The 26,685-nt window shown below is 37.2% G+C and overlaps 2 protein-coding genes across 2 annotated transcripts in view; one reads left to right on the forward strand and one right to left on the reverse strand.

Annotated features, from left to right (window-relative positions):
• The window catches only part of SLC3A1 (solute carrier family 3 member 1), a 28,355-nt gene extending 14,402 nt beyond the window's left edge, over window positions 1–13,953 (forward strand). Inside the window, exons 5-10 of the mRNA XM_051975196.1 lie at window positions 4,371–4,490; window positions 5,775–5,893; window positions 7,415–7,613; window positions 9,848–10,015; window positions 11,089–11,205; window positions 13,344–13,953. Of these exons, the coding sequence (XP_051831156.1) occupies window positions 4,371–4,490; window positions 5,775–5,893; window positions 7,415–7,613; window positions 9,848–10,015; window positions 11,089–11,205; window positions 13,344–13,784 (1,164 nt within the window). The 3' untranslated portion in view covers window positions 13,785–13,953. The remainder of the gene's footprint in view (window positions 1–4,370; window positions 4,491–5,774; window positions 5,894–7,414; window positions 7,614–9,847; window positions 10,016–11,088; window positions 11,206–13,343) is intronic.
• Window positions 13,954–14,410: 457 nt separating this feature from the next.
• The window catches only part of PREPL (prolyl endopeptidase like), a 40,199-nt gene continuing 27,924 nt past the window's right edge, over window positions 14,411–26,685 (reverse strand). Inside the window, exons 10-15 of the mRNA XM_051975193.1 lie at window positions 26,308–26,483; window positions 25,631–25,847; window positions 22,986–23,135; window positions 22,267–22,390; window positions 15,175–15,257; window positions 14,411–14,791 (exon numbers count right to left, since the gene is read on the reverse strand). Of these exons, the coding sequence (XP_051831153.1) occupies window positions 14,726–14,791; window positions 15,175–15,257; window positions 22,267–22,390; window positions 22,986–23,135; window positions 25,631–25,847; window positions 26,308–26,483 (816 nt within the window). The 3' untranslated portion in view covers window positions 14,411–14,725. The remainder of the gene's footprint in view (window positions 14,792–15,174; window positions 15,258–22,266; window positions 22,391–22,985; window positions 23,136–25,630; window positions 25,848–26,307; window positions 26,484–26,685) is intronic.

Here is a 26,685-nt window from a genome sequence, read left to right on the forward strand (position 1 = left end):
CTGGCTTAAGTATTTGGTCAGAGGCCATAGATAGAGCAATGTGATATCCTTATATTTCTAGCCTTTCTGTGTTTGGGTTTGGTGGGTTTTTTCCACAAACTTCAACTTTTAACTTTAAAAAAGAAATTGTGTATATGGTATTAAAAGATAAAATAAGTTGATATTATATAATATACATATATTTTATGCCTTTCTGAGTTTCTGAGCTTTTTCTATCATCTGCTGGCCTTTGCATATCATCATCTGAGGCTTCTGAGAAAGTTCCCCAAAATTCCCACTTACTTTCTTACAATGTTCCATGATACATCAAAACTGCAGTGGGGAAGTCTCAGTGTGGAAGGGATAACTATCTCAAATGAGGACAAAAGACAGTCTTTTGTCACCCAGCATCTGTAACTGCTTGTTATTCCTGGAGAGCTGATGATTACAAATTCAAGTCTCTTGTCTATTTATCTCTCCCGGCCACTATTTATCAGGAAGCAATCCAGGCAATGAAACTTTTTCTCTTCTCAAATATTGTATGGACATAGAGACTAAGAACACTGGTTCTAGTTCCAGGACCTAGTTCAAATCATGCTTACTACATGTTTGACCTAGACAAGTCATTTATTGAATCTCCCTGGCTCTCATTTTCCTTATCTATAAAATGAAAGGATTAGACAAGGTGGCCTCTAAGTGCTAGAGTTATGATCTTATGTAAAGTTTCAATTCAACCCTGTTCAAAATGTGTCTGTATGTCAGAGAGAAAGAGACAGAGAGAAACATATAGAGAGAGATTGAGAGAAAAAGATAGAGACAGAGAGAGAGAGACAGACAGACAGAGAGAAAAGCAGAAAGAAAGAAAGAGAAAGAGAGGCTGAGAGATAGAGAAAGCAACAGAGACACACACAGAGAGATAGAGACAAAGAAAGAGAAAGACAGAGAGACAGAAACGATTGAGAGAGATAGACAGAGAAAGAGAGAGAAGGGCAGAGAGAGAATTAAGCAACTGGTATTTATACTAGGCATTATGAAAAGTATGAAAGAATTAGAATCAAGAGGAGCAATCAGCTGTGGGTTCAGGTACTGACTAAGAGCACACTCTCTTGTGTAAAAATGGAGAAGCGTTTTCTTATTTCTGCACATGTGAATTGTTCTACTTTGTTCTTATTGTTCCTTTAAGTGGGAAACTGAGTTATGTAAGTTTTTTAACACATTTAACACTGATCTGAGTTTTGTTTCCAGTTGTCTATTCAAGTGTCCAGGAGCTGGCTCAAGGAAGCAGCTTCAGTTTGGGATCAAAATGAGGGGAATAGACTTTTGATTTCTAATATTCTGTGAAATACCTGGATTTTTTTTTTTTTGGCCCAGTTAGGGCTTATAACATAAAAGAGCAGAATATCTTCAGCAGATAGACCTGAGATGCTTTGCCTTATGATTGGAGGTGATCTATGATCAATAGAAATGCAAGCTTTAGGGCAAGCAATGGATACAGCGTAGGGCCTGAAGTCAAGGAGGCCTGAGTTTAATTGCAGCCTCAGACACTTATTGTGTGACCCTGGTAAATCATTAACCTCTGTTTGCCTCAGTTTGTAAATCTTAGTTTGTCCCCTCTGTAAAATAAGAATAAAAACAGCATCTAATTTTCAGAATTGCTGTGAGGATCAAATGAGATAATATGTGCAAAGTGCTTAGCACAACATCTGGCAAATAAGTGATATATAAATGTTAGCTATGGAATTTACTAAAATAAAAACCAGTGTAAGGCAAAATCTTATAAAAATGAATGTTAAAAACTTTATTTATATTTGGAAAAATAAAATACAAGTGAGGGGAAAAAAAGAAAAGTGTATGAGAAGAAAGGAGGCACTTGTTTTTTTAATATTTAATTTTTTTCTTCCCATTTATGTGTAAAATAATTTTAAACATTTGTTTTTCAAATTTTTGAGTTCCAAATTTTCTTGTCCCTCTCCTCCCCTCCTTGAGAAATCAAGCAATTTGATATAGATTATATGTAGGGCAGTCTTGAAAAACATATTTTCATATTAGTCATGTTATAAAAACAAAAAACAGACTCTTCCAAAAAACCCAAGAAAAATAAAGTTTAAAAAAGTATGCTTTGATCTGCATTCAGACTATCATTTCGTACTCTGGAGAGGGATGACATTTTTTATTGTGGATCCTTTGGAATTATCTTGGGCCACTGTATTGCTGAGAAGAGCTAAGGACTTTCTATAATCATTTCCAATTCTTTGCCACCAGAAAAGAACTGCCATAAATATTTTTGTACATATAGGTCTTTTTAAAAAGCTCTTTGGGATGCAGACACAAAGATATTGATATTGCTGAGTTAAAGAGTAGGCATGATTTTATAGGTCTTTGGGCATAGTTTCTATTTGATCTCTAGAATAGCTGGATCAGTTCACAACTCTACCAACTTTTTTTTCAGGGGTTCTCTACTCAGGAGATTCAGGAAGTACTCTCCAGTCCTAGGATATCAAGGCAGTTTTCCTTGATAATTTCTTAAAATATGATGTCTAGGTTCTTCATTTGATCATGTTCAGGTAGTCCAATAATTTAAAAATTATTTCTCCTTGATCTATTTTCTAGGTCACTTGTTTTTATAATGAGATATTTTACGTTTTCTTCTCTTTTTGCCTTCTTTTAATTTTTTTTTTTATGTGTCATGGAGTTATCAGTTTCCACTTCTACAATTCTAATTTCTAAGGAATTATTTTCTTCAGTGAGCTTTTATGCCTTTTCCCTTACTACAGAGAGCTCTAAAGCTGTAGCTACTAATTAAGTCAGTAGCCCCCTAGTCTAATGCTGGTTTATGAGGTGCAGCCTGTGTGGTACTTTGCTCCATTCTTACCCCAGTGTGACAGACCTTTCCTGCCAACTTCTAAGTTGTCTTAGAAAATTTCACCCCATCCTTTTGTGCATTCGGCTGCTCCAGAATTCACTTTGAGACGTTATTTAAAAGTTGTTCGAAGGGGAATTTAGGAGAGCTCAGGCAAGTCTCTGCCTTTACTCCACCATTGTGGCTCAGTCTTCCTCCATCCCCACTCACCCAAACTAAATAAAAAGAGGAATTTCCAACAAACTTTACCAATCCATTTGGTTAGGTTTGGAAAAATCAAGAATTTTTGTTAGGAGAGAATTAAATTAGAATAGACAGTGTGCTATAAAATGAGATAACCTATGTTACATAACACTTTGCAAATCTTAAAATCTATTTAAACATGAACTCTTGTTATTGCTGCTGGTGGTGTCCAATAAAAGCATCCAAAAACATACTTTGCCTTCTCCTCCAAGCTTAAAGCAGGGCCCTGTCTCAACTATAGTAGGAAACATTCAAGGAAAGTTTGTTTGAAGTAAAGTTACAATTGTCAATAAATTCTCTCTCTCTCTTTTTTTCATCCAATAAGGGAAATCATGTCTAGTATATAACAGAGAGAGTAGCCTGGCAGAGAGTCAGGAAGACCAGGATTCAACTCCTTCTTCTGACTTATGTAACGCTGGCAAGTCACTTAGCTTCTGGATATCTTGACTGATTCTCTAAGATTAAAAGTTTCAAAGAAGTTACTGAGTTGTAGATAGATTCTTCATTTGGGAGTTCTCTATATCTAAAAAATTTCGTCCTTACCCTTATATAAAAAACACATACATATCAAAGATTTTTCAGGATTGAACTTTGGATTGTTTAGTCATTTGGATATTTTAAAATGGGTTTCAGAAATAAATTTTCAAGTTTTTCTTTATTTATCGAATAGTTAATCCCAGAGCTTGATTAAAAAAATAAACAAAACCTTACTGACACACTCTCTAATACCTGATTTGGTATCTTGATTTGGATAATTATTTTTATTTTTCAGTATCTGATAACCAATGGAACACACACACACATATACATAGAGGGAAGAAGAGAGAAAAAGAGGAGAGAGACAGAGATAGAGAAAGACAGAAAATGAGAAAGAGGAGGGAGAGAGAGGGAGGAAGGGAGACAGAGGAGAGAAAGAGAGAAGGAGAGAAAGAGAGAAGGAGAGAGAGAGAGAGAGAGAGAGAGAGAGAAAAAGAGGAGAGAGAAAGAGGAGAGAGAAAAAGAGAGAAAGAAGAGAGAGAGAGAGAAGAAAGAGAGAAGAGTGGGAGGAGAGAGAGAAAGAGAGAAGAGAGAAAGAGAGAGAGAGAAGAAAGAGAGAGAGAGAGAGAGGAGAGTGAGAGGAGAGAGAGAGAGAGAGAAGGAGAGATTGTATCAGGAGGATTATTTTATGACAAAACAGCTGGCAAATGCAACCTTGAAAACTGGAGAATATATGTTGTTAAAGCTATCTAGCATTATAACATTAACATTCTATGATAATTAATTTTTGCTATCTTTCCCCCATGTTTAGGAAATTATACGGTTTTGGCTTGGAAAGGGTGTTGATGGATTTAGTTTTGATGCCGTTAAATTTCTCCTAGAAGCAACACATCTGAGAAATGAACCTCAAGTGGATAAAAATCAAATTCTGGTAATATTTTCAAACTTTTATTTTTCATTCCTTTTGAAATGTGCTTGCCATGGAATTGATTTTTCTTTGATTTGAAGGTATCCAGTACACCTAGTTTTGCCTTGTTGCATCATGTTCCTTTTCGACTTTCTTATTATAAAGTCCACAAATGTATATGAGAGAAAAAATCCCAAGACTTGGGATTATGGCCTCCTCTCATCACTAATAGTAATGACCTTAGGCAATCCATGGTATCTCTGGGAGTCTCAGGTTGCCCACTTTAAAATGAGCTATCAGGCTCAAGTGAGTTAAGGAATCTAAAGTCCTTTAACTGTATAAATGTGAAATGTTATTAAGATTTATTTCCATTCTACCCTGATGACACCTTATTGTTTGGAGGCGACCCTGGATCATTAAACACAAGGCCAGTGAAGAGCAAACATTGGCAGTTCCTACTGTGGTGGAATGGTTTAGGGGCCAAGCCCCACAACAGGCTGAATGTCCGTTTTCTAAGCGGAAGGTTGGCTACCAGTTTTGTTCTTTTGATGATTACAATTCCCAAACATGGTCTGTTAAGGTTGTGACTGGCAGAAGGGAAGCAATATCCACAGTGGTAAACGCAAAGGTTTTCAAATTTGCAAGTGTCACTGATCGACCGCTTCCGAATGATTACTTCAATAAATGACTGAAAATGAGAGAATATAAGATGACAGACTTGAGGGTTGAAAGAGAACTTCTAATCGAATCCCCTTTTTCAAATGAGAATATTTAAGTCTCTACAAACTTAGTGCCTGATTTCACGCCCAGTGTTGTTTCTGCTGTTTATGGATACTTTGCAGCATCCTAGAAGCCCCCGGGGTTGCCGTCTGCCCATTTGTGGCCTTGTGTGTGCCTGTCAGAGGCTCACTATTGCCAAGCTCCTGGAACAGCTGTCGGGCCGTGTGAATGTGGGTCCAGTTCTTAAGGATTATTTCAGATCTTTTTCAGGCCATCTTGGCGTTCGTTGCTCAGTAAATATTGTAGTTTGGGAATAATATACAGCACCTGTTGTATAGTGACAGGTTTACCAAATGTGGAGGGAAAAATACATTTTTCTTGTTTCTTTCTGCAGGTTGTCCAGGGAGGCGATTGTGGGCTTGGCTTATTGTAATGATAGTTAAATATCTTCCATGGCTCGGTCCCTTTTCTAGGCATTTGTGCATAATTAAAACCCTTTTTGGGCCAGTGTTTAGGACCAGTGTGCTCTTGTGTCGTAAGTGATGGGCATTTGGTGTACGAGATGATCATCTGCTTGTGCCGTTTCAGGTGACAAACTACTCTGAGCTGTATCATGACTATACCACCACCCAAATTGGGATGCATGACATTCTCCGCAGTTTTAGGCAGACCATGGACCAGTTCAGCAGGGAGCCTGGTAGATACAGGTAACAGGATGTGCTTTTGGGCCCATTTTGGGGTGGTTTTTTTTCCATTTGCCCCCAGTATGAAGTAGTGTTTAGAGGCAAAAGTTATATTCCATTAAGCAAGTATTTTATTAAGTACCTTCTCTATGTCAGGCTGGGGATACAAAGATAAAAATGAAATAGCCCCTGTCCTTAAGGAGCTTACACTAATCTCAGAAGATATGCTATATACCTGGGTACTAAATTCAAAGTATGTAGAAAATTAGAGAATAATTTTAAGAGGGGGAAAGTGGTTAAAGGCTTTGTGTCAGAGGACTATCTGAATTGTGCTTTGAAGGAAGAAACAAAAAGGGAATGAAGGTACGCATTCCAGAATACAAGTTGGAAGATGGAATGTCACGTATAGGGAAGAGTTGATAGGCTAAATTGATTAGAATGAAAATTATTATGAATTAGAGTAATATGAAATGAGATTAGAAAGGATCAGGCTATGGAGGGTTCTGAAAGCTAATCTAAGGACTTCTTTGTTTTATCCCAGAAACAACAGGGAACCATTGAAGATTTCTGAGTAGGGGAAAGGAGTGAGCAGATTAGTTCTAGAAAACAAAATTTTAAAATTATCATTTATTTAATGTTAATTTGATATGTTGCAGAAAAGTATATTTTTAATATCACCAGTAGTGTTCGTCTTTGAATTTGAATTTGAAGATTTGAAGATTCAGATTTGAATCCGAATGCTTTATTTCTCCAAAGTAAAAAAACTTTCATTAAATACATACTTCCTTTAAAGTTCCCAATTAGTTTCTATTGGACTACTATTGTAAATAAGACAATGTTTACTCTCTGGAAGCTTATAGTCTCATTATTGAGGGGAATCTCATTATTGAGGGGATGAGTGTTTATGAAGGATTTTGGAACATATATATAGTGTTGAAAAATAAGTCAGCAGTATAAATTAAGGAGGAAAGTACTTATGTAAGAAGGTATGGAGACTGAAATGATGAAGGCTGATAGGACATATAGGAAGATTTCACCATCATCCTCGCAAACATATAGCAACCTCTTTCAAGTTTGTAAAGCATGTATATGATTTCATTTGAGCCTCATGGCAACCCTGTGAGACAGGTCCTAGTGGTGATTTAGGAGTTTTTAGCTACATTTTAATAGAGGGAGAAGATTGATTGGCTCAAAAAATATCTTCCCCGCTCCCCAACCCCAACCCATTTTAAAGACACTTTAGCACTTGAGTTTGTTCTTTTAAGTCTATTTCAAAATAATTTCTAAGTTGTTGAAATATGTGATATATTGCATAATCTTCCTTTATCTATTGTCTGTCTATTTATCTCTATCTATCTATCTATCTATCCATCTGTCTATCACCACTGACAAGATTTTTGCAAATTCCCTCTGTATAAAATTTACATGACTTTGTATTTTATATATGTATGTATCTTGAGACCGTTTAAGACTTTATATCCAATTAAAATGAACACTGTGTTAATATTGGAGAAAATCAAAACTCTTTTTTTAATTGTTTTGAAGATTTATGGGAACTGAAGCAAGAAACCAGGAAGACATTGAAGAAACCATGATGTACTATGGAGAGCCTTTTGTCCAAGAAGCAGATTTTCCCTTCAATTTTTACCTCACAGAAATGAATGTTCTCTCTGGAACCAAGGTATTTGAAGTTGTAGAATCCTGGATGAAGAACATGCCAGAAGGAAAATGGCCCAATTGGATGGTGAGCATTTAACTCGATCATAGGAAATAACCCTATTTCTGTGTTCTGTACTGCAGCAGCCTGAGATTTATTCCTAAAACCAGATGTGAATTTTTATGTAATACATTCTCCTGAGATCCAAGAAGGATTCTACTTGGTAAAAGAAGCATTTGTTAAGAGCTGACTATGTACCAGGCACTGTGCAAAGCACTGGGGATAAAATAAAGATAAAAAAGTCCATGCTCATTCAACTTGCTCCAAAGATTATGATCTCAAAGTGGATAAAATACACCCAGAAAGAAATTATTATAGACTGTTACTATTCTGGGAGTTTAGAGAAGGGAGAGCAATATAAGCTCCAATGACTGAAGAAAGTATGTCCCTTTTTTACTTATGGTCAAGGACAAATTCTACTTCCTTCACAAAAGCCCTTCCTTGCCGAAAGCAAATCTGTCCTTCCTTTGGACTTAGACAATTATTTCTATTAAATTCACTTGGCTGATGATTCATATTTTGCTCTCTTCTTGTCCTGATTTCAATATATTTAGCCAAAAGGAATGAAACCTCAAATTTGGCGACACAAAACATTTTTTATTCTCAATCTGGCTGCACTAGGGTTTTATTTATGATTTATTTCTTTATATTTGATGTTGAATTGTTAAAGTTAATAAAAAAGGCATTTTATTGCTTAATTTGCCAACAGTTATCTCCCCAACCTAGGTGTAAGCCTCTTAAGGGCAGGGTTATCTGAAGACTTGACATTTCATTATTTTAAGTTTTTGTAACTTAGTTTTATTTTTACTATTTCCTTTAGTTTCTTAATGAACTAATGGTATGATGACTCCTAATCCCCAAAAGGGGGCAATTCAGTTAGCTGAAGGATGCTAACAACAGGAAACAGTGGAACATTCTAGGGAATGTTCACTTGGGGGTTTAGCTGAAGAAACTCCCTGGCCTCTCAGGAGTACTGTTGCATAAATTATATTATTTTTATTTTGATTCTTATGAGTTTTATGGTAGCTGCGGTTGTGATATGGCCATGTCATTGGAAAGAGAACCTTGAGCCTCAGTCACCCCCAGAGCCCAGCGCCAGGCAGCCATCATCTTGCCCCAAGCTCTTTGACTATTCTCGATTCTCTTAGTGTTTCACACTGCTCCAGCCCACATGACAGTCCCTTTGTCCTGCTCCTTCACCAGCAGGGGAGTGATCTCTTGCATTAGTTTTAAACATGTATTGATGACAATTGCCACATACAATGAATTGTTTCATAATACAGCATACCAAACACTGGCAACTCCCCCCACTGCGTTTATGTCCGTTTATCATTTGAATGAAATCTATAATGGACAAGAACACTCATCAGGTACTTGTTGCTTGGTGAGGTGACTGAAGTTGGAAATATTTCTGAGTAAAGAAGCAGAGTTTTCCCTAGAAGACTTGGACAGCCATTCAGTAACTTGCCTAAGTCCTCAAAATAATAAAAAGGACGTAGAAAGAAATCTATTTCATTTTCTGAATAGAAATTATGAATTTTGAAAATAAATCTCACAATACTTTTTTTTTTTTTGGCTAAGGCAATTGGGGTTAAGGAGCTTTCCCAGGATCACACAGCTAGGAAGTGTTAGGTTTTTGAAGTCAGATTTGAACTCAGCTTTTCCTAACTTCAGAGCTGTATTCTATCCCTTGCACCACCTAGCTGCCCCACAATAGTCTATTAAAGTGCAATTGTAAAGGTAGTCTTGTTCTTTAGCGTTGACAGTAGCAGAAATAGGGAGGTCCTATCTGAACTATTTTCTTCTTATTTCTATCTTTCCGTCTGTCATTTAGACTAGCGCTTCTTAAACTCTTTGCACTCACAACCCCTTTTCATCTAAGAAGTTTTAGCGTGATCTTGAGGATATGGGTATATGGAAAAGGTACACAAACCAAACATTTTCTGATAATAAATCATAATTCTGCAATCTTTGCATTCATTTACGGGACCCCATATATGGTCATGTCCCACAGTTTAAGATGCTTTGATTTAGGTTACAGAACAGTTATATTACATTTCATTCTTTCAATATTACTGAAACATGTTATTACATATACATCTCTATATATACATATGTACATACAACATACATATATTGCATATACAATCCTTCTAGAATGTTGAAATTATTTTTTGTTATTATATTTGATTCAGAAGAGGACAGGGACAGGATTCTAGAATGTACTTTGAACTGTATTTTTATAAATACTTAATTTTTAGATCGGAGGACCTGATATTGTTCGGTCATCTTCTCGTTATGGAAAAGACTACGTCAATGTCATGAATATGCTAATCTTAACACTTCCTGGGACACCTATAACTTATTATGGTGAAGAAATAGGAATGGAAAATCTTTTAAAAGCAGATGTAAATGAAAGCTATGATATTGTAAGTATAATGTAGCTTAAATATTTCAGTCATAAAAATGTTTATTAAACCAGAGAAATATCATGTTTTATTAGTTTAGTTAATAACTAAAAATAGTTTATTAGGTAAGCTAATTAGTTTACCATAATCACTACCATTATTATGGTAATAATGATAATACCATATTAAACCACAATATAATATGGTATCTTAGTTTAGGATACCAGCTCAGTATCATAACTTTTATGAGGTTCAGCAAGATCTATTGAAAGGGAAGGAAAGGTTCGATTAAACCTCCAGCCTTAATTGGATGCCAGCCTTGCCACTGCTTCTTCTCAAGTCTGTGGACTTGGATGACTCATTTAGCTTCTCTGAAGACTTTTTTCCTTCTCTCTAAAATGGAGGTGATTCCTACCCTGTTTAGCTCACAGGTTTTTTTAAGGATCAAAGTAAATTGTAAAGTGCTTCATAAATTAAAGTGATGGTATTAGAATTCCTAAGGGCTTCCTCTCTCTTTCTTTGAAAAGGAGCCAACTGAAAATTTGTTTTTCCAATCTCTGTTCTGCCACATTTCAGTGCTGAAGCAGATGGCATAAATCATTTTTTTATTTACCTTCTGCATGACCAAATGTGGGACTTGGTACAAATGAGGTCACCTTCTCACTGTATATGGAAGGACACAAATTGAACCTAAATCCTCCTGTCTGAGATGATTCCAGAGAATGGTCCCTGAAAGCTGAAGCTTTCTGTTTTTTGAGTGAATACTTATTTTGATTGCATATAGCCCAATTTCCTAATATTTGAATTAAAGTGGATTTTCTATTATTTAGGGTCTATAATATTGATAATGCCTAGAAATGAGCTTTATGCAATAGTTTGGATCCATGTTGCTACAAGAGACTGTAAAACTAATATTCTGAAAAGTACATATTTCAAGTAACTTCTTGAAAATAAATTTAATAGAATTTACTTGCAATGACATATTCTGACTGAGCTCTTACTATGTGCTAGTGCCTGTAAACTATAATTAAGAAATAATTATCAGAATTTTTAGAATTTGATTACATATTGAATTTTTTTGGTTTGTTTTCTAGACCACCCTGTTTTCAAAGTCTCCAATGCAGTGGGACAACAGCTCCAATGCTGGGTTTAGTGAAGGCAACCAAACCTGGTTACCCATCAATACAGATTACCAAGTTCTGAATGTTGAGGTAAGTGCTAAATGTGCAAAATCATATTAGATGGATTCTGAAAATTGAAAATGCGTCTCCATTTTTAAACATAAATTTTATTCTTCTTGCTTACTTCTGGTCCAATTTAGGCTTTTTTATTGACTGAGTAGTAATTCTCCACTCATCCCACTATTATGTATAAACAAATTTAATGTATATTGCAATGTAATAACTCTAAAGTCATACTTAGTGCTAAACTTTCTCTTGTATTAAATATTATTGTGTTGCACCTATGTGCAAAGACATGATGCTAAACATTGGGGATACAAAAACAAAAAAAATAAAAACAGTTCCCTATCTCAAGGAGCTTATTACATTCCGAGATCACCATTTTTCTTCCTGGGGAGAACATATTGAAATGTCACAAGTAAATTTCACCAGTCATTGGAATGCCACAAATGGATAATTCCTTTGAGCTGAGATATGAAGATAGATGTTCTATTTTAAACTATCATCACATATCAGGTAGGAAAAAAAATTAAACTATGTGGATCTGACAACTTGGCTGTTTGGGTGAAACAATGGGGGCTACTCAGGGCAGTAGGGAGACTTTTAAAGTAGTTCACTAGGGGTGATATTAATATCTTCCAATATCATGATGATAAAAAAAGTTTTGTAAATTATATGAAGACAAAATTTCTTATAACAGAAAATCTCCCAGTTGTAGGTGTAACAGCTGATATTTGCACAGCACTTTAAAGGTTTGCAAACTACTTTGCTCATATTTTACAGATGAGAAAACAGTGATGCAGAAAAGTGATTTATAGACAGAAGCAGCATTTGAGGCCATGTAGTCTAAAGAGAAGGGCCCAAGGCCCAGAGTTCACGAGACATACTCAGGGCTATACAGTTGATGACCCTGACTTCATATCCAGGACCTGTCTGGCAGGCCCCGTTACCACTCCACAAGTGCAACCTTTTAAATTCTTAGGAAAATTATCTGCAGCAACTAGATAGATAGATAGAATCCTGGCCCTGAAGTCAGGAGGACCCGAGTTCAAATCTAGTCTCAGTCATTAACACTGTGTGATTCTGAGCAAGCCACTTAAGGCCAACTGCCTTGCAAAAAATAAAATAAAATGATCCTCATTTCACAGTTGCATAAACTGTGACTTACAGAGAGGAAGGACTTGCCCTTGGTCCCACACCTGGTAAGTGGTATAGTTACACTCTGAACCTAGGTGTTTCTTGACTTGAGGATCAATGTTCCTAAGTCCTACAGTTAATTACTACCTCACAAGGGATTTTCACTAAGTATACTGATGATTTCAGAGAATTAGCAGAACCCAACAGGTAGAAGAATTCTCTATCAAGAACTCAGGTGAAAAGTTTATTTAAAGGTGAAAAGTTAAAAGTTAAAAAAATTAAAAGGTTAAAGCACACTTTCAGTGCTTAGTTTAAATATCCTTAGGGCTTTCTGATATTTATTTCAGGTCTAGTCAACCTAAGTCTGACCATTTTGGCAACAAATGTGATATTTCTTTGGAGGGCTAAGGCCCCAAACAAATCAAGTCACGTATAATACAATACATCTCAGGGAATCTTGTGGGAACCTTACCTCTCACACTTAGCTGTGTGACCATTGCAAGACACTAAAATCTCTGAAACTTCTCAGGTGGGAGATAGGTGGTAGATACAGCAAATCATGGATCCCCAAGTGTCAGCACAGTGTAGTGGAAGGACTACTGGTCTGGAGAGTCAGGACCTTGTGATTCTCATAGTGAGAAAAGCTCAATTTCTCTTCATCTCAATTTCTGCATCTGTAGAACTGGGATAACTCCTGTTGTAGTTAGCTTCCACAGGGCTGTTGTGAGGATCTAATGAAATAACATACAAAAGTCCCTGCAAACCTGAAAGCTCTTTCTCAATGTGGCCGTTAGTCTTCTTTTTGTAGCAGCCTGCAACTGTGAGGAAAGGAGCATCTGAAAAACCAGAGTGATCGATATTTCTAGTGCCAAGAGATGTCTTATGTCACCCCCATAATTCTTCACTTCAAAGTGTAACTACAATATGTATTTGGGAAATAAATTACTTGCTTATCATGTTAGGTACAGAAAATATTTTTAAAAATTTTTAACTGCATATTTACCTGATTAATTTTTTAAAAATAATAACAGGTTCAGAAGACTCAAGCCACTTCCCCGCTAAAGCTGTATCAAGAACTAAGTGCCCTGCGCCTCAATGAGCTGCTTCTTAGCCGTGGATGGCTGTGCTACCTTTGGCACGATGCTAACGTTGTGGTATACATGAGAGAACTTGACGGTTTAGACAGAGTCTTTACCATGGTGCTGAATTTTGGAGACACAGCAGTAGTGAATTTGCAGGCTCTTTCTATAGGACTCCCAGAAAAAGCAAGCATCAAGCTGAGCACCATACCCACTGACCGAGGTGAGACTGTGACCACGAACGCAGTGACAGCCAGAAAGGGGGAAGGACTCATTCTGGAGCACAAAATGCCTAAACTCCTGCACCATCAAGAAGCCTTCAAAGACAAGTGTCTTGTTTCAAGCAAAGCATGTTATTCTAGCTTCTTAAATATCTTATATGATGCCTGCTGAGATACTGTCATCGGTTGTTTGGGTCTCAGACTGCCGCAGTCATTTCACCTGTAGCTCGACAATGAATGTGACCAATTTTAATTTTTAAGTATTTCTACAAATTGAATTTAGGTGAAAAGTTATGCAATACTCTTAAGATATAATAAATACAGAAAACCATATGTAAAAAGTTATTTATTGAGATAATATTTGATGGAGAGGCAGCATGGCATACTGGACAGCACTGGCCTTAAGAGTTAAGATGACTTGGTTTATCTTATGCCCTCCCCCAGTCACTGGATGATCAAGAGCAAGGCATAGCTCTTAAGGTCCTCAACAACTACAATTTGCAAACAATATTATAATTTCCCCATTAGGAGCTCTGATACAAATGAAATTAAAGGGCTTGTTAATAGGGAGCATTTATTTAGCACTTTAAAGTTAGCAAAGAATTTTATAGAAGTTATCTCATTTGCTCTGGGTGTTATTATTATCCCCACTTTATGGATGAGTAAACTGAGGCTTAGAGATTGAGTGATTTGTGGGGAGGCAGGATTGTGCTCTTATCTTCCTGACCCCAAATCCCATGCTTTCTCCACTGCACCATCTGGATGCTCTTCAAAAATCAATGACAGAGGATCAGGGAGTTTTATTTTATTAATTTCAGTGTGAAGAATTTTATTTTGTTTCAATCAAGTTTAGGCACATGAAAAAAACCAAAACGAACCTAAAATCTTTGCTCTGTTCTTAGTTAGCCTGGAGCTAGGAACAGAGAGATTCAAGGGAAGCAACACCAGTGGATGACAGGATGAACTGGCCTAGGCAAGACAAGGTTTGTATGGTGAGAGAATTCTAAAGAATGTCACCCTCTGACATAGCTCTGCCAGCTTCCAAAGAGTGTGAGAACGGATACTGCACTGCCTGAGACGTACTGCAATGTCCATCTTGTCGCAAAATGGGTATTAGTTGAGGGGACCAGTGTCATCAAGCCCGAGTTCTTTGTACAGAAAAGCGAGACGTTTGGCAACCTAAAAGAAACAAATTTGAACACACGAGTCACTCTAAAGTAATACAGCAAAGTTTAGGTTGTCTTACATGATCACTTTCTCAAACAAAGTAAGTGATATCTTATGGACCAACATAGAGGGAAGCCCCCTTCCTCTGAGTGCCTTCTACCACTGTGTAGGTATGGCCCCCTTTCTTACTGATCCTGCTCATCCCTTCCACCTTTCTAATTCCATTTCTTTTTCTCCTTTAACCTTCTGCGGTCATTATGCCATAAGACTGTTGGTAGCCCTCAGGTTAAGAAGACAATCTCTGACACAATCTGTATTCAAGGGATAGGAGATGGTTCTTATTTTCTGGGAATAATAATGACTGTGATTTTATCTGATGGGGGTTTGCAACATACCTCAATTACAGAGTCCTCCCCAAAAGCTGTAGCGTGGCTTCCTCCAGTCTGAACATCTAAAATAATATTAGGAATCTTTCTTCCTGCAAGTACATTTAAAATCAATAAACAAGAAAAATCATAACCAGAGAGGGGCTTATTTACTTTTTAGGTCTTGATATTATTCCCCAGAGGGCAGGATATGCAGCTAGTCTACAAGGTAGATGTGTGTGCATATACTAAATGGGCAGTCTTGTCACTGAGCCAAGATGGGTACCACAGCCTTTCAAGCTCTCTGACTGCTGACCATGACACACGTCCTTCTAGAAACAGCTATGGAGAAGTGGATGTTCAATTAGTCAAAAGTTCCTGATAGAGGAGCTACTGTGAGTCCGTGGTCTTTAGGCAGCTGCTGAAAAATTTGCTAATATTCCTTGATGGAAAGGGCAACAAGTAGAATCCAGAAATCTTGATTCTAATTTTTACTTGCTTTTGGGCCCTGGTTTGCTATTTTATTTTATTAAGTTTTGATTCCTCTCATTTTTTAATGTCACTTCCCAATTCACTACATCTTTTATCTTTCCCCCCAAAGAATCTTCCCTTGTGCAAAAGAAAAACAGTCGACAATGCAACAATCACATCTAACAATGCATGTTACATCCCAGATTTGCAGGTACCTATTTCTCTAACAAGACGCGCTCTTTTCTCTCACATGTCTTCTGAGATCAAGACTGGCAAATGCACTTAATATGGATTCTTTGTTGAGAAGCATCATGGCATAAGGGACAGCATGCTGGGCTTGGGATCTGGAAAACCTAAATTCAAAGCCCTCCAGCTAGCAAGTCATTTCAGGGCTGTTCTTCAGGCATCTCCCTAGGACTTAATCTACTTAGGGTTTTGACTTAAGTTACATATCTGCATTACTTTAAGGAGTTCCCATTACAAGAATTTCCCACAATGATGAAAGTACAGATCCTTACATTCTTTGCTGCTATTAAAAAAAAGTACTGTGGTTTAAGCAAATATATCACTCAGGGAACTATGTTCTAATATTGCCATTGCTCACTTGAGAAGGTGATTTAGAGGACTTTGAAATTATGGAAGAGGCCAGACAAAGGAAATATGAGAAGACTTGAGAAGTAAGAAGGAGCTGAAGAAGAAAGAAGGCTAGAAAGTGGGTGTTCCTCTCAAGTGTTAATGAGGTGAGAAGAATCTGATGAACCCTCACCCAGGCAGTTTCCAACAGTGGCGCTACAAGGGGAATCAAGATCAAGAAAGACAAGGATTGAGTCTCTCACTTCCAGGAAATACAGAGATTAGGAAGAATTCTGAAATGACTTGCACTGAAATATGTGATATTTGTATTCTGTCTTAAATATAAGATACTTAAATATGTTCAAAGTGCAGGCTAGTCTTTACAAAAGGAGGTAGATAGATATATTTTGACACAGAGAATGAAGTGTTCATTAAAAGTCAAACAAATAAAAAATATCTTAAGAAGCAGAGGAGAATCCTGACCTATCTCTGGGGGTTACAAATTAAAAGAAGGACCACTGAACACTTGGAACTAAGAAACAAATAAAACATTCCTCCTGAAGAGGTGGAGGCTTCTCATTCTCCAAATAAAGAGTTTTTTTTTCACATATTTTCTCATGTAAGAGGCCAATCAGAGAGGATTACAGGAAGAAGTGGTGATGGATGACTTCCTGCCCTGGATACTAGGATAGCCTAGTCACCTTTTGACTGTACTATCAACAAAAAGACCTATTTTTTCCCCTAAGGGATGGGCATATATCCAAGACATGAAAAGTTCCCCAAGATTTCAAATAAGAAGATTACTATCCATTTCTGGTGATTCACACGGGTCTGACCAATACTGCCAGAAGAAATCTGGAAAGCATTCCTATAGATCGGGAAGTGTTGCTCAAGAAATAGAAGAATTTAGGGGCCGAAGGATACTGATTCAATATAGCTACCTTTCTAAAGTATGGGACTCAGAAAAAAGAGGTAGATTTGTCATGTGAATAGCTGGTTCATAAGCTGATGCCAGAATATGAAACTTCAATTTCTGGACCATGGCTTCAAATATAATAAGGATATTTATGGTCTAAACTTATGGCCAGAGTTTAGAATGTACCTAACAAGGGCTGGTTCTTGCAAATTTAATCTAAAGGACTTTAAGCTGAAAACAAAGGATAGTCTCTGCATATCCTACTAAATTTAAAGAATAGCAGTCACTACTATATCCAAAAGTTTATAGGAGATAATTCTAGGAGATGGCCAGAATATGGAAGCTCTTCAATACAAGGGGATGAGTGTTGGTGTTTTTTCTTCTTTAGAATAATAGTTCTCTCTGGAAGAAAGCAAGTTTCTTGGGGAGGTTTTCTGGAGGCAGCCTTAGTTGCAGTTGAAAGTAATAATCACAGAAAATGCAGCCAGCTGGTAAAAATGCAAACATTTATTTTCTCCTTCCAAAATAGCCCGGTTAGTTGAGGCTTATCTCTCTGCTTGGTTCCAAGAGCTCTTGCAGATTGTCCTTTGCTTCTTCTTCTTCTTTTTTTTTTTTTAATAACTTTTTATTGATAGAACGCATGCCAGGGTAATTTTTTACAGCATTATCCCTTGCATTCACTTCTGTTCCGATTTTTCCCCTCCCTCCCTCCACCCTTTCCCCCAGATGGCAAGCAGTCCTTTACATGTTGAATTGGTTGCAGTATATCCTAGATACAATATATGTGTGCAGAACCGAACAATTTTCTTGTTGCACAGGGAGAATTGAATTCAGAAGGTATAAATAACCCGGGAAGAAAAACAAAAATGCAAGCAGTTTATATTCATTTCCCAGTGTTCTTTCTCTGGGTATAGCTGCTTGTGTCCATTTTTGATCAATTAAAGCTCTCTTTATCAAAGAGATCCACTTCCATCAGAATATGTCCTCATACAGTATCGTTGTTGAGGTATATAATGATCTCCTGGTTCTGCTCATTTCACTCAGCATCAGTTCCTGTAAGTCTCACCAGTCCTCTCTGTATTCATCCTGCTGGTCATTTCTTACAGAACAATAATATTCCATAACATTCATATACCACAATTTACTCAACCATTCTCCAATTGATGGACATCCTTTCATTTTCCAGCTTCTAGCCACACAAACAGGGCTGCCACAAACATTTTGGCACATACAGGTCCCTTTCCCTTCTTTAGTATCTCTTTGGGGTATAAGCCCAGTAGAAACACTTCTGGATCAAAGGGTATGCACAGTTTGATAACTTTTTGAGCATAGTTCCAAATTGCTCTCCAGAATGGCTGGATGTGTTCACAATTCCACCAACAATGTATCAGTATCCCTGTTTTCCCACATCCCCTCCAACATTCCCCATTATCTTTCCCTGTCATTCTAGCCAATCTGACAGGTGTGTAGTGGTATCTCAGAGTTGTCTTAATTTGCATTTCTCTGATTAATAATGATTTGGAGCATATTTTCATATATCTATAAATAGTTTCAATTTCTTCGTCTGAGAATTGTCTGTTCATATCCTTTGACCATTTATCAATTAGAGACTGGTTTGATTTCTTATAGATTAGAGTCAATTCTCTATATATTTTGGAAATGAGGCCTTTATCAGAACTGTCCTTTGCTTCTGCCTCTGCTTTCTTCAGCCTTCATCCAGCCAGGTGGAAAATGGAATGAATCTCTCTTGCCTCTGAGCGAGAGCTTCTGGTTCTCAATCTCCTAGAGTGCTCTGCGTCTGTCCCAGAGTGCTCCTCTCCAATCTAATTCCGCTGAACTCTCTTGACTGGGTTTATATATGATTTCTTCTGAGAGAATGGGATTATGGATTTTCTTCCAGAGTACTCTCTGGCCCTAAGAGCTTCAAGAGAGGTGTGAATTCACAAAAATTACAAAGTTTACTTTGTGAATCTCCCATACTTGTGAACTCCAATGGGTACTTAAATACTTGCTTATCTGAGCTCTCTAAAGGTGTGAACACAAGCATTGTATCAATTAGTTCTACTTAGTACCTTGTTTCAGGTTCTGGCCCAAAACATCTCCTTGTAAGATCAGATCAATGATACTGAACCATGCTAAATTAGATAATTATTGTCTCTATCAAATCAAATGACTTAACAGTTTGTAAAGATTCCAACAGATGAGAAAGTAGAGGAAACAGATGTAGATGATTTTTAAAAGAAGTTTTGCAGTCAGATCTCCTTGCTCCCTCTTGAATTGAATATTGATAATGCCATTACATTTCTCTATACAAAACAGCATAAAGTAGTGGGAAGAGCACACAGCATGAGAGCTGAAAAGGTCTTTGGTGGCTGTCTGATTTAATCCCTGAATTTTACAGAGGAACGAAGAGGCCTTAGAGGGAAAGTGATTTGCCTCTGATCATTTGTTAATAAATGGAAGAACAAGGGTTTAATCCCCTGTCTCTAAATATAGTGGTACTTTCCATAGTATTGTGTTGCCTCCTATAGACAGTAGAATCAAGAAGAATTTATGAAGTGTTGATGAGGGGTCAGGCACTGTGCTGAGCACTAGGAATACAAACACATGAAGAAAAATTCAAAGAGTTCCTGCCTTCAAGGAGCTTATATTCTAATGGATAAAGACAACATTTAAAAAAAGAACGGAGAAACTGGAATTCAGGTTTCTGGGGCATGGCCAGGTCTGAGGAGTCCTAGGGAGGGTCTGTCTGCCAGCCCACTCCAATCCTCCTTTCTTTCATAGCTACCAAAGGGAGTCATCCCCTAGTCAATAAGTGGCTCCTTATCATCTTCAGGATCAAATACAAAACTGTCCACTTGGCATTCAAAACCCTTCATAACTTAGCACTCTCCATACCCCTCCCACCTTAGTTGGCAACACCTAGTGACCCTGGCTTCCTTTGCTATTCGACAAACAAGACTCTCTCACCACCCAGCGTTTTCTCTGGCTATGGCCCAGTCCCTGGAATGCCCCTTCTTCCTCTCTGCCTTCTGGCTTCCCTCAAAGTCCCAATTAAAATCTCATCTTCTATGGAAGGCTTATTTCTGGTGCCTCCCCTGTTAATTATTTCCTATTACTCCTCAATCGCAAGGTCTATCTTGCTCTCTTTGTATTTCCAGCACTCAGCACAGTGCCTGCCACAGAGCAGACACCTGATAAAGGCATAATAACTGAGAAGCAGATAGAGCAGAGCCCCTACAAGGAAGGGGCTCAAGATATCCAAGATGGATGACTGCTGGAGCAAAAACAGGAAAGGAAAAGAGAGAGGAAGGGAGGAAGATAGAGAAGGAGAAAGGGAGAAAGGAGGAAGAGAGTGAGAGAAAAACAATGTGAGCACTCTCCTGGCCTAAATGCTGCTTCTGAAGCACAACACTGTCTTAGGAGTCTCCAAGTCTTTTTCCAGGCTACCCCTTATAGATGTAATGTTCTGCCCGGTATTGGAAACATTTCGATTTTCCTTTGTTCAAGACTCAGTTCAAATCCTAGCTCCCTAGAAGGGAGACCTCCCTTTCCCTTCTGAGAGCATATTCCTTCTACTTTGTAGGCTGCTAGTTATTTACATGTGGTCTCCCCAACTGGAAAATGTGAGCTCCTTGAGAGCAGGGGCTCAGGACTGGGCACAGACTAAGTGATTGGTAAATGCTGACTTGATTGACTCCTTTGGAAGACTATTGTAATATAGTTACATATGACAAAGATCAAGAAGTTGCAGATATCTGGTGTAACCTTTTCTATTACTGTTCTCTGATGAGAACATATTCTTTTCCTAAAGTGGAGAGGGGGCAATTTGCTCTCCTGAATCATCCTTCTCTGCTGATAGACACACTAGGCATCCTTCAGCTCTTCTGTCAGTGGGACTAAATGCTACTTTCAGTTATTTTTGTCTGTTACTAACAAGCTTGTAGTCTTATTGCAATTTTTTTAATGGCTACTACAGGGTTTCTCTATGGCCACATAGGGTGGTTTGTTTCGTGGCATAAGAGATTTTGGGGGGGAAAATGCAAAAAACCATTAGTATCTTATCCCTGGAGAGTGACATCTATTGTTGGGTTCTCAAGATTGTCTTCAATTCTTCTCACAGGTTAGAAAGAAGAAAGGCACAAAACTGAGGGAAATTAGGAACAGGGAATAAAAGCTTTGTTACAGAGTATTGTTTACCACTTAAGAAAACTGGACACAGTGTTCCTGTTTCAGCAGTTCTTGACATCTCACAGCTGTCCACCCACAGTTCAAAACATTATTTAATGAAAGAATTGGCCTGTTTTCTCATAGCAACCAGGTAACTCAACAATTAGGGCTTCTGCTAGTCAGAGCAACCTGCCCCAAATGGCAACATCTTTGATTTTGATATATTTGAGTAAATAAGATACCTAACAGATAAAGGCTGCTATATTCTGAATGTGCTTCTTTAAGGAAGGGAGGCTTGGTTAATTTTTTGCCATAGATGTTACATGTTAGCTGTAATTAAAACCTGGATAGAGAGAGGTATTGGATTTTGATGATAGCGGTAGGGCCTAAAGAAAGAGGGAGTGCATCTTCTTTTACCATAAAACACAGAAAAAAATTTCACAGATAACTAATTGCTGGTAATATTTTTCGAAAATAAGCAATTCTTATTTCTCATGTTGTTTTATTTTTAAGGGAGCTAATTTTTGTTTTGTGACCTCAACTTGAAGTTAACTATTAATGTTGTTCATCAGTCAGTTTTCTGAGGAGGCTATTTTGAGGACATTAGGCACAGACCATATTAGAAAGACCACAAAATTAAGACTTGTTAAAAGTGCTCTTTTTTGTGTGTAATGATGTTTAGATGTTCTGAAACATTTGCCCCTAAGCAAAGCTTTCTTCCCTTTCCATACTATAGCATGGAGGAACTATTTAATAGCCCATACATTTATGTTACTTTCTCAGTCAATAGACATTGAGGGTAATGATAAAAGATTCTTCAACCACATGTAGTGAGTGCTTCTATGTAGTTTAACTGAATATTAAGTACAAGAAAATTACTTTTCCTAAATTATGGGGATAAAAATATAAAAAATAATTATATAGTTCAAAGTCTTATTATGAGTCATATGATTTGAGTTGGGTTATGAGCATACTTTTAAGCACTTTCATACCATGATCTCGGTTGTGTCTCTGATCCATGATAACTTTTCTGAGTCTCTGAATGTATTTTAATATTCCTCCTATAGGTACACGTTGATCATTTTCACAGGCTGTGATTAGAATTGAAGGATAAGTCTAAAAAGAGACAGATTTACAAAGTGATTTAGTTTTTTGTTTGCTTTGCCTTTTTACAAATCACTATTAAGTTATTAAAAATAATTATTGAGTATCTTTATTATGACAGAAAAAAAGGTGCCTTACATTAATTACTACTATTCAAGATCTGTAGAGACATGTGATAATCTCCTCTTCTTCATCAAGCTGCAATGTCCATAAATATTAAAATGTAGCCAAACTGTGATGTAAGAAGGGAAAGGGGAGGGGAAAGGGAATAAGCATGCACGCCAAGCTATGAACCAGCCACTGTGCCAAGGGTATTACAATATAATTTCACTTGGTCCTCACAATAACTGTACGAGGTAGGTGCCATTATTTTCCCCATTTTATAGTTGAAGAACTGAGATGGAAGAAGGTTAAATGACTTGCCCCGAGTCACAAGGCTACTTACTAAGTGCCTGAGCCTGCACTGGCCCTGCAGCATCCTTGGCTCCACGGCCAGCTCTCCGTCCATTGTGCCTGCACTAACATACCCGGAGACTAGTTTTTATGCAATTTAAAAGGGATATATTGCTGACAACTTTTTGATCTCACTTATGTGGGGCTTCCTTACCTGGGGCCTGATGTTCTGGTAAGGGCAGTAACTTTTTATGTAGTCTCTGTATTTGTCATCAGATGTAGGGTCTCCCCATTCTTCTAGCTCTTCGATGGTGAGAGGAAGTTGTGTGTCCAGCATGGTATTGAGGAGGTCCAGAAAAGGCGCCTAAACACAAGCAGCATCCCAGAGGTTTGGCCAAGGAGGTTGTGCCGGCCAGTAGTGGTGAGGGGGAAGAGAAGGGCAGAGTGAGTGGGGGCCGGGAGTGCGGGGTGGAGTGGGGTATGGGGAGGGGATTGCCACCTTTGCAGCACGATCATCGAGAAAGTGCCTGGCAGCCACCTCTTGGGCTTTTGGGCACCTCTGTGCCTCCCACACAGCTGCTGCCGAGAAACCAGGCTCAGGACACGGGGAGCTTTCTTTTCTGATGACTGAAAAAAACAGCTCTGACAAAAGTACTAAGATGATGAACGCAGACAGTGACCTGAGGCCAGTCTTGATGGGAGTGCTACTTGTGAAGCAGGACAAAATCGGACCTGGGACAACAGCTCTTACCTCAGGTCGGGCAAAGAGGGCTGGGCACAACCTGCCATAGCTCAAGGAGTCACGGACAGACAAGACCAAGATCTGAGGATAACTGTGACAGCCAGCTCGTGGTTGGAGATTCTTTACAGATTTATTTTAACTTTATTCAATGGTAAATGAAGTTATTTGAAAAAAAGGAATATGCCTCCAGGCACCTGCATAGTATATCATTTATGTCCTTATCTCATGTAAAGTCTATATATTTATACAGTCAATACATTTATATTGCTATATATGTCCATTTTATGAAATCAACTGTACCTTTCACAAAAAGAACATAAATTCAGTCAGGCTTGAAATGTTGAGTTTAAATCTGGCTTTTTTTTTTTTTTGTAGTTAAAGGGGATCTTGATAAAACAAGACTTAATACAAGATTTTATAAAAAAAAGTTATGAAATTTTAGAAACAAAGTAGTTAGTAAATGGTTAAGATCTTTTCAATGATTTTTAAAAATTCTCCATTATTATTTACTTAGTTCTGTAGCAGGTATAAAGTGAAGAAGTCAACATTTATGAGCAAGTTTTTTGAAGGTTATGCTAAATATAACAAAATTTGATTAATGATATAGCATTTTGAAATATTATAAATTGTAAAACTAAAGAATATCAGCCATAAATTATTCAAGATGTAAATAAAGAACCTTATAAAATAAAAGGAAGCATAACTCGAATTCATTCATGTTGTGCTATGATGCATGATATGAGATAAAATGCCCAAAGTCCAATCTAATTCTGAAAAGAATTCACATACTCTAATGCAAAAGTCACCATTTGACATTGCTATGTCCCTAAAAGCAGTCATTCAGAAGGCTAGACAATAAAGGAGGTGATAACTGCTGCTATTTCTGTCCACAAATATGGATGGACAATAGGAGTAATTTAATTCAAACACTGATTTAAGGTTTTCTATTTGGTTCAGAGCTACAAAGATGCCTAAACCCTAAAAATTTATAATCCAAGAAGAGTAAGAGAAAAACAGTCAAGGACAGAACATTTTCATGATGTAAAAATGACCTATCTCTTCATGAAGGGAAAAAATCCATACCAATTCTTCTGCAGAGAACCTAAGTCCAGGGCTTAGGACAGCAGAATGGCTAATTGGAACTCAAAGGCCACCTGAGCATCCATCATGGAGCATACTAACTTAATGCCTTTTTACTCTTCCTTACTACCTCTGTTCCAGGAAAAAGTCACTGAAGATAGTGATTCAGGTTTTACATTGGAGGGCCTTAAAAAGGGGACAGAGAGTTGGCCTAAATCAGGGCTTCTTAAACTTTTTCCACTGGTAATCCTTTTTCACCTGAGAAATTTTCATTTGATCCCATCTCAAATCTGAATAGTGTTGTGCACATGTAGTGCAAAGTGGACATGCTGGGTGTTCAGAACCAAAGATGCAGGGCAGTCATGTAATGCAACATGGGCAAGCACTGTCACAAACACTTTGGATTCATTTTGCATTTGATTTTGAATTTTTGGTTGTTGTAATCTGAAACTTTTTACTATCACCAAATTTTTCAAAACCTCCACATTCAGTTACATGACCCACATGGGATTGTGACCCACAGTTTAAGAAGCTTTGGTGTAATACTATTTTCACCTTTTCTGTTTATTTGCTTTTTCTTTCTTGTGGTTTCCCCTTTTGTTCTGGTTTTTCTTTTACAATATGACAAATATAGAAATATGTTTAAAATGATTGTACATGTGTGATCTATATCAGACTGTTGGCTCTCTTGGGGAGAAAGGAGGTAAGGAGAGGACGGAGAAAAAATCTGGAACTCAAAATCTCACAAAAATGAATGCAGAAAACTATTCACATATAATTGGAAAAATAAAATAATACTGAGGGAAAAAAAAGTTTGGCCTGAATGGCTATTTGTACATAATAACCTAAAGCATATTTCTTAGAATTAAATCTTTAAAAAAGAAAAAGAAGTTTAGAAATTATCACATCTTATTCCTATTGTATGTTAGGTTTTCAACTATTTTGACTCTCTAAGGATTTCTATTTCTTAAGAGTAAACAGTATCTTTTTTTTCTAATTCAAATATTCCATAATTCCAGAACTCAGAATTGACTTACCTGTAAAGCCACTGCCCTGATGAGTTTGGGGTTGGTATTACATAATGTTCCTGCTAGGATACCTCCAGCACTATAAGCTGTAAGGGCTGTAGATGTGGGTTCAGAAAATCCCAGGTTGTGAAGGGACTTTATACAAGCCTCTAAGTCATCAAGGCCATTGAGTTTATTGTCTAGACAGCCACCAGTATGCCAATGGAGGCCTAATTCACCTCCACCCCTGAAAAGAGGAAAAAAAAAAAACAAAAAATGAGGGATATTTTGTAGATGATACTAATTCTAAAAACATGGGGATAACAAATATATGTATTCAGAATATATGTGTAAGGTAGAAAGAGCAAAAGCATGAACAAAAGGCCAGATCACTTTCTAAAATAGAGTTGTTTGAAAAATGGAGAGTATTTTATAAAAACTGAAGCTTTAAAGGACTTGAATAGAATCAATTACTCAGTAAACAACCAAATATGGAAACTTGAAATTTTCAGATCAACTTAACTGTTATTCAATCAGGTCAAGAGACAGCACATATTAGTAAAGTTATATAAGGAGAAGAATTCATAAATTCAGCAATATAAATGAAAAAGACTGAAACTATTAAAGTGATATCTAAATTGTAGTGATCCTAGAGTCTGTCCCTGTCCTATATTCTTCCAATGAAATAAAATTATGCGTTGACTTACCTAACATGGCAATATGCTAAAATCCATCCATCTTCAATTAACATTTGCTTTTCAGGTTTGAAATTCATGTTTAAATCTATCCCATAAGCTCCGTATACATGAATAAGAAGAGGTTTTTTCTGTAAGTTCTCACAATTTCCTTTATAAAATACTGTCACTGGCACTAAAGTTCCATCCTGGAAATGAACCAACATAAATAATTATTTCTCTTGTACAAGAACAAAAACCAAATGATTTTCTTTTAAAAAAGACTTTATTTTTATTTTAAATTTGGCTTCACTTGATAAAATACTCTTTTATAGAATAATTTCCTCTGACAAAGAACCTCACATTGTTTCTTAACTTCATGTAGGATAGATGAGTTTCCAAAAGTGTTTC

This window comes from Antechinus flavipes, chromosome 2 (genome assembly GCF_016432865.1).
Source record: "Antechinus flavipes isolate AdamAnt ecotype Samford, QLD, Australia chromosome 2, AdamAnt_v2, whole genome shotgun sequence".
Taxonomy (NCBI): domain Eukaryota; kingdom Metazoa; phylum Chordata; class Mammalia; order Dasyuromorphia; family Dasyuridae; genus Antechinus; species Antechinus flavipes.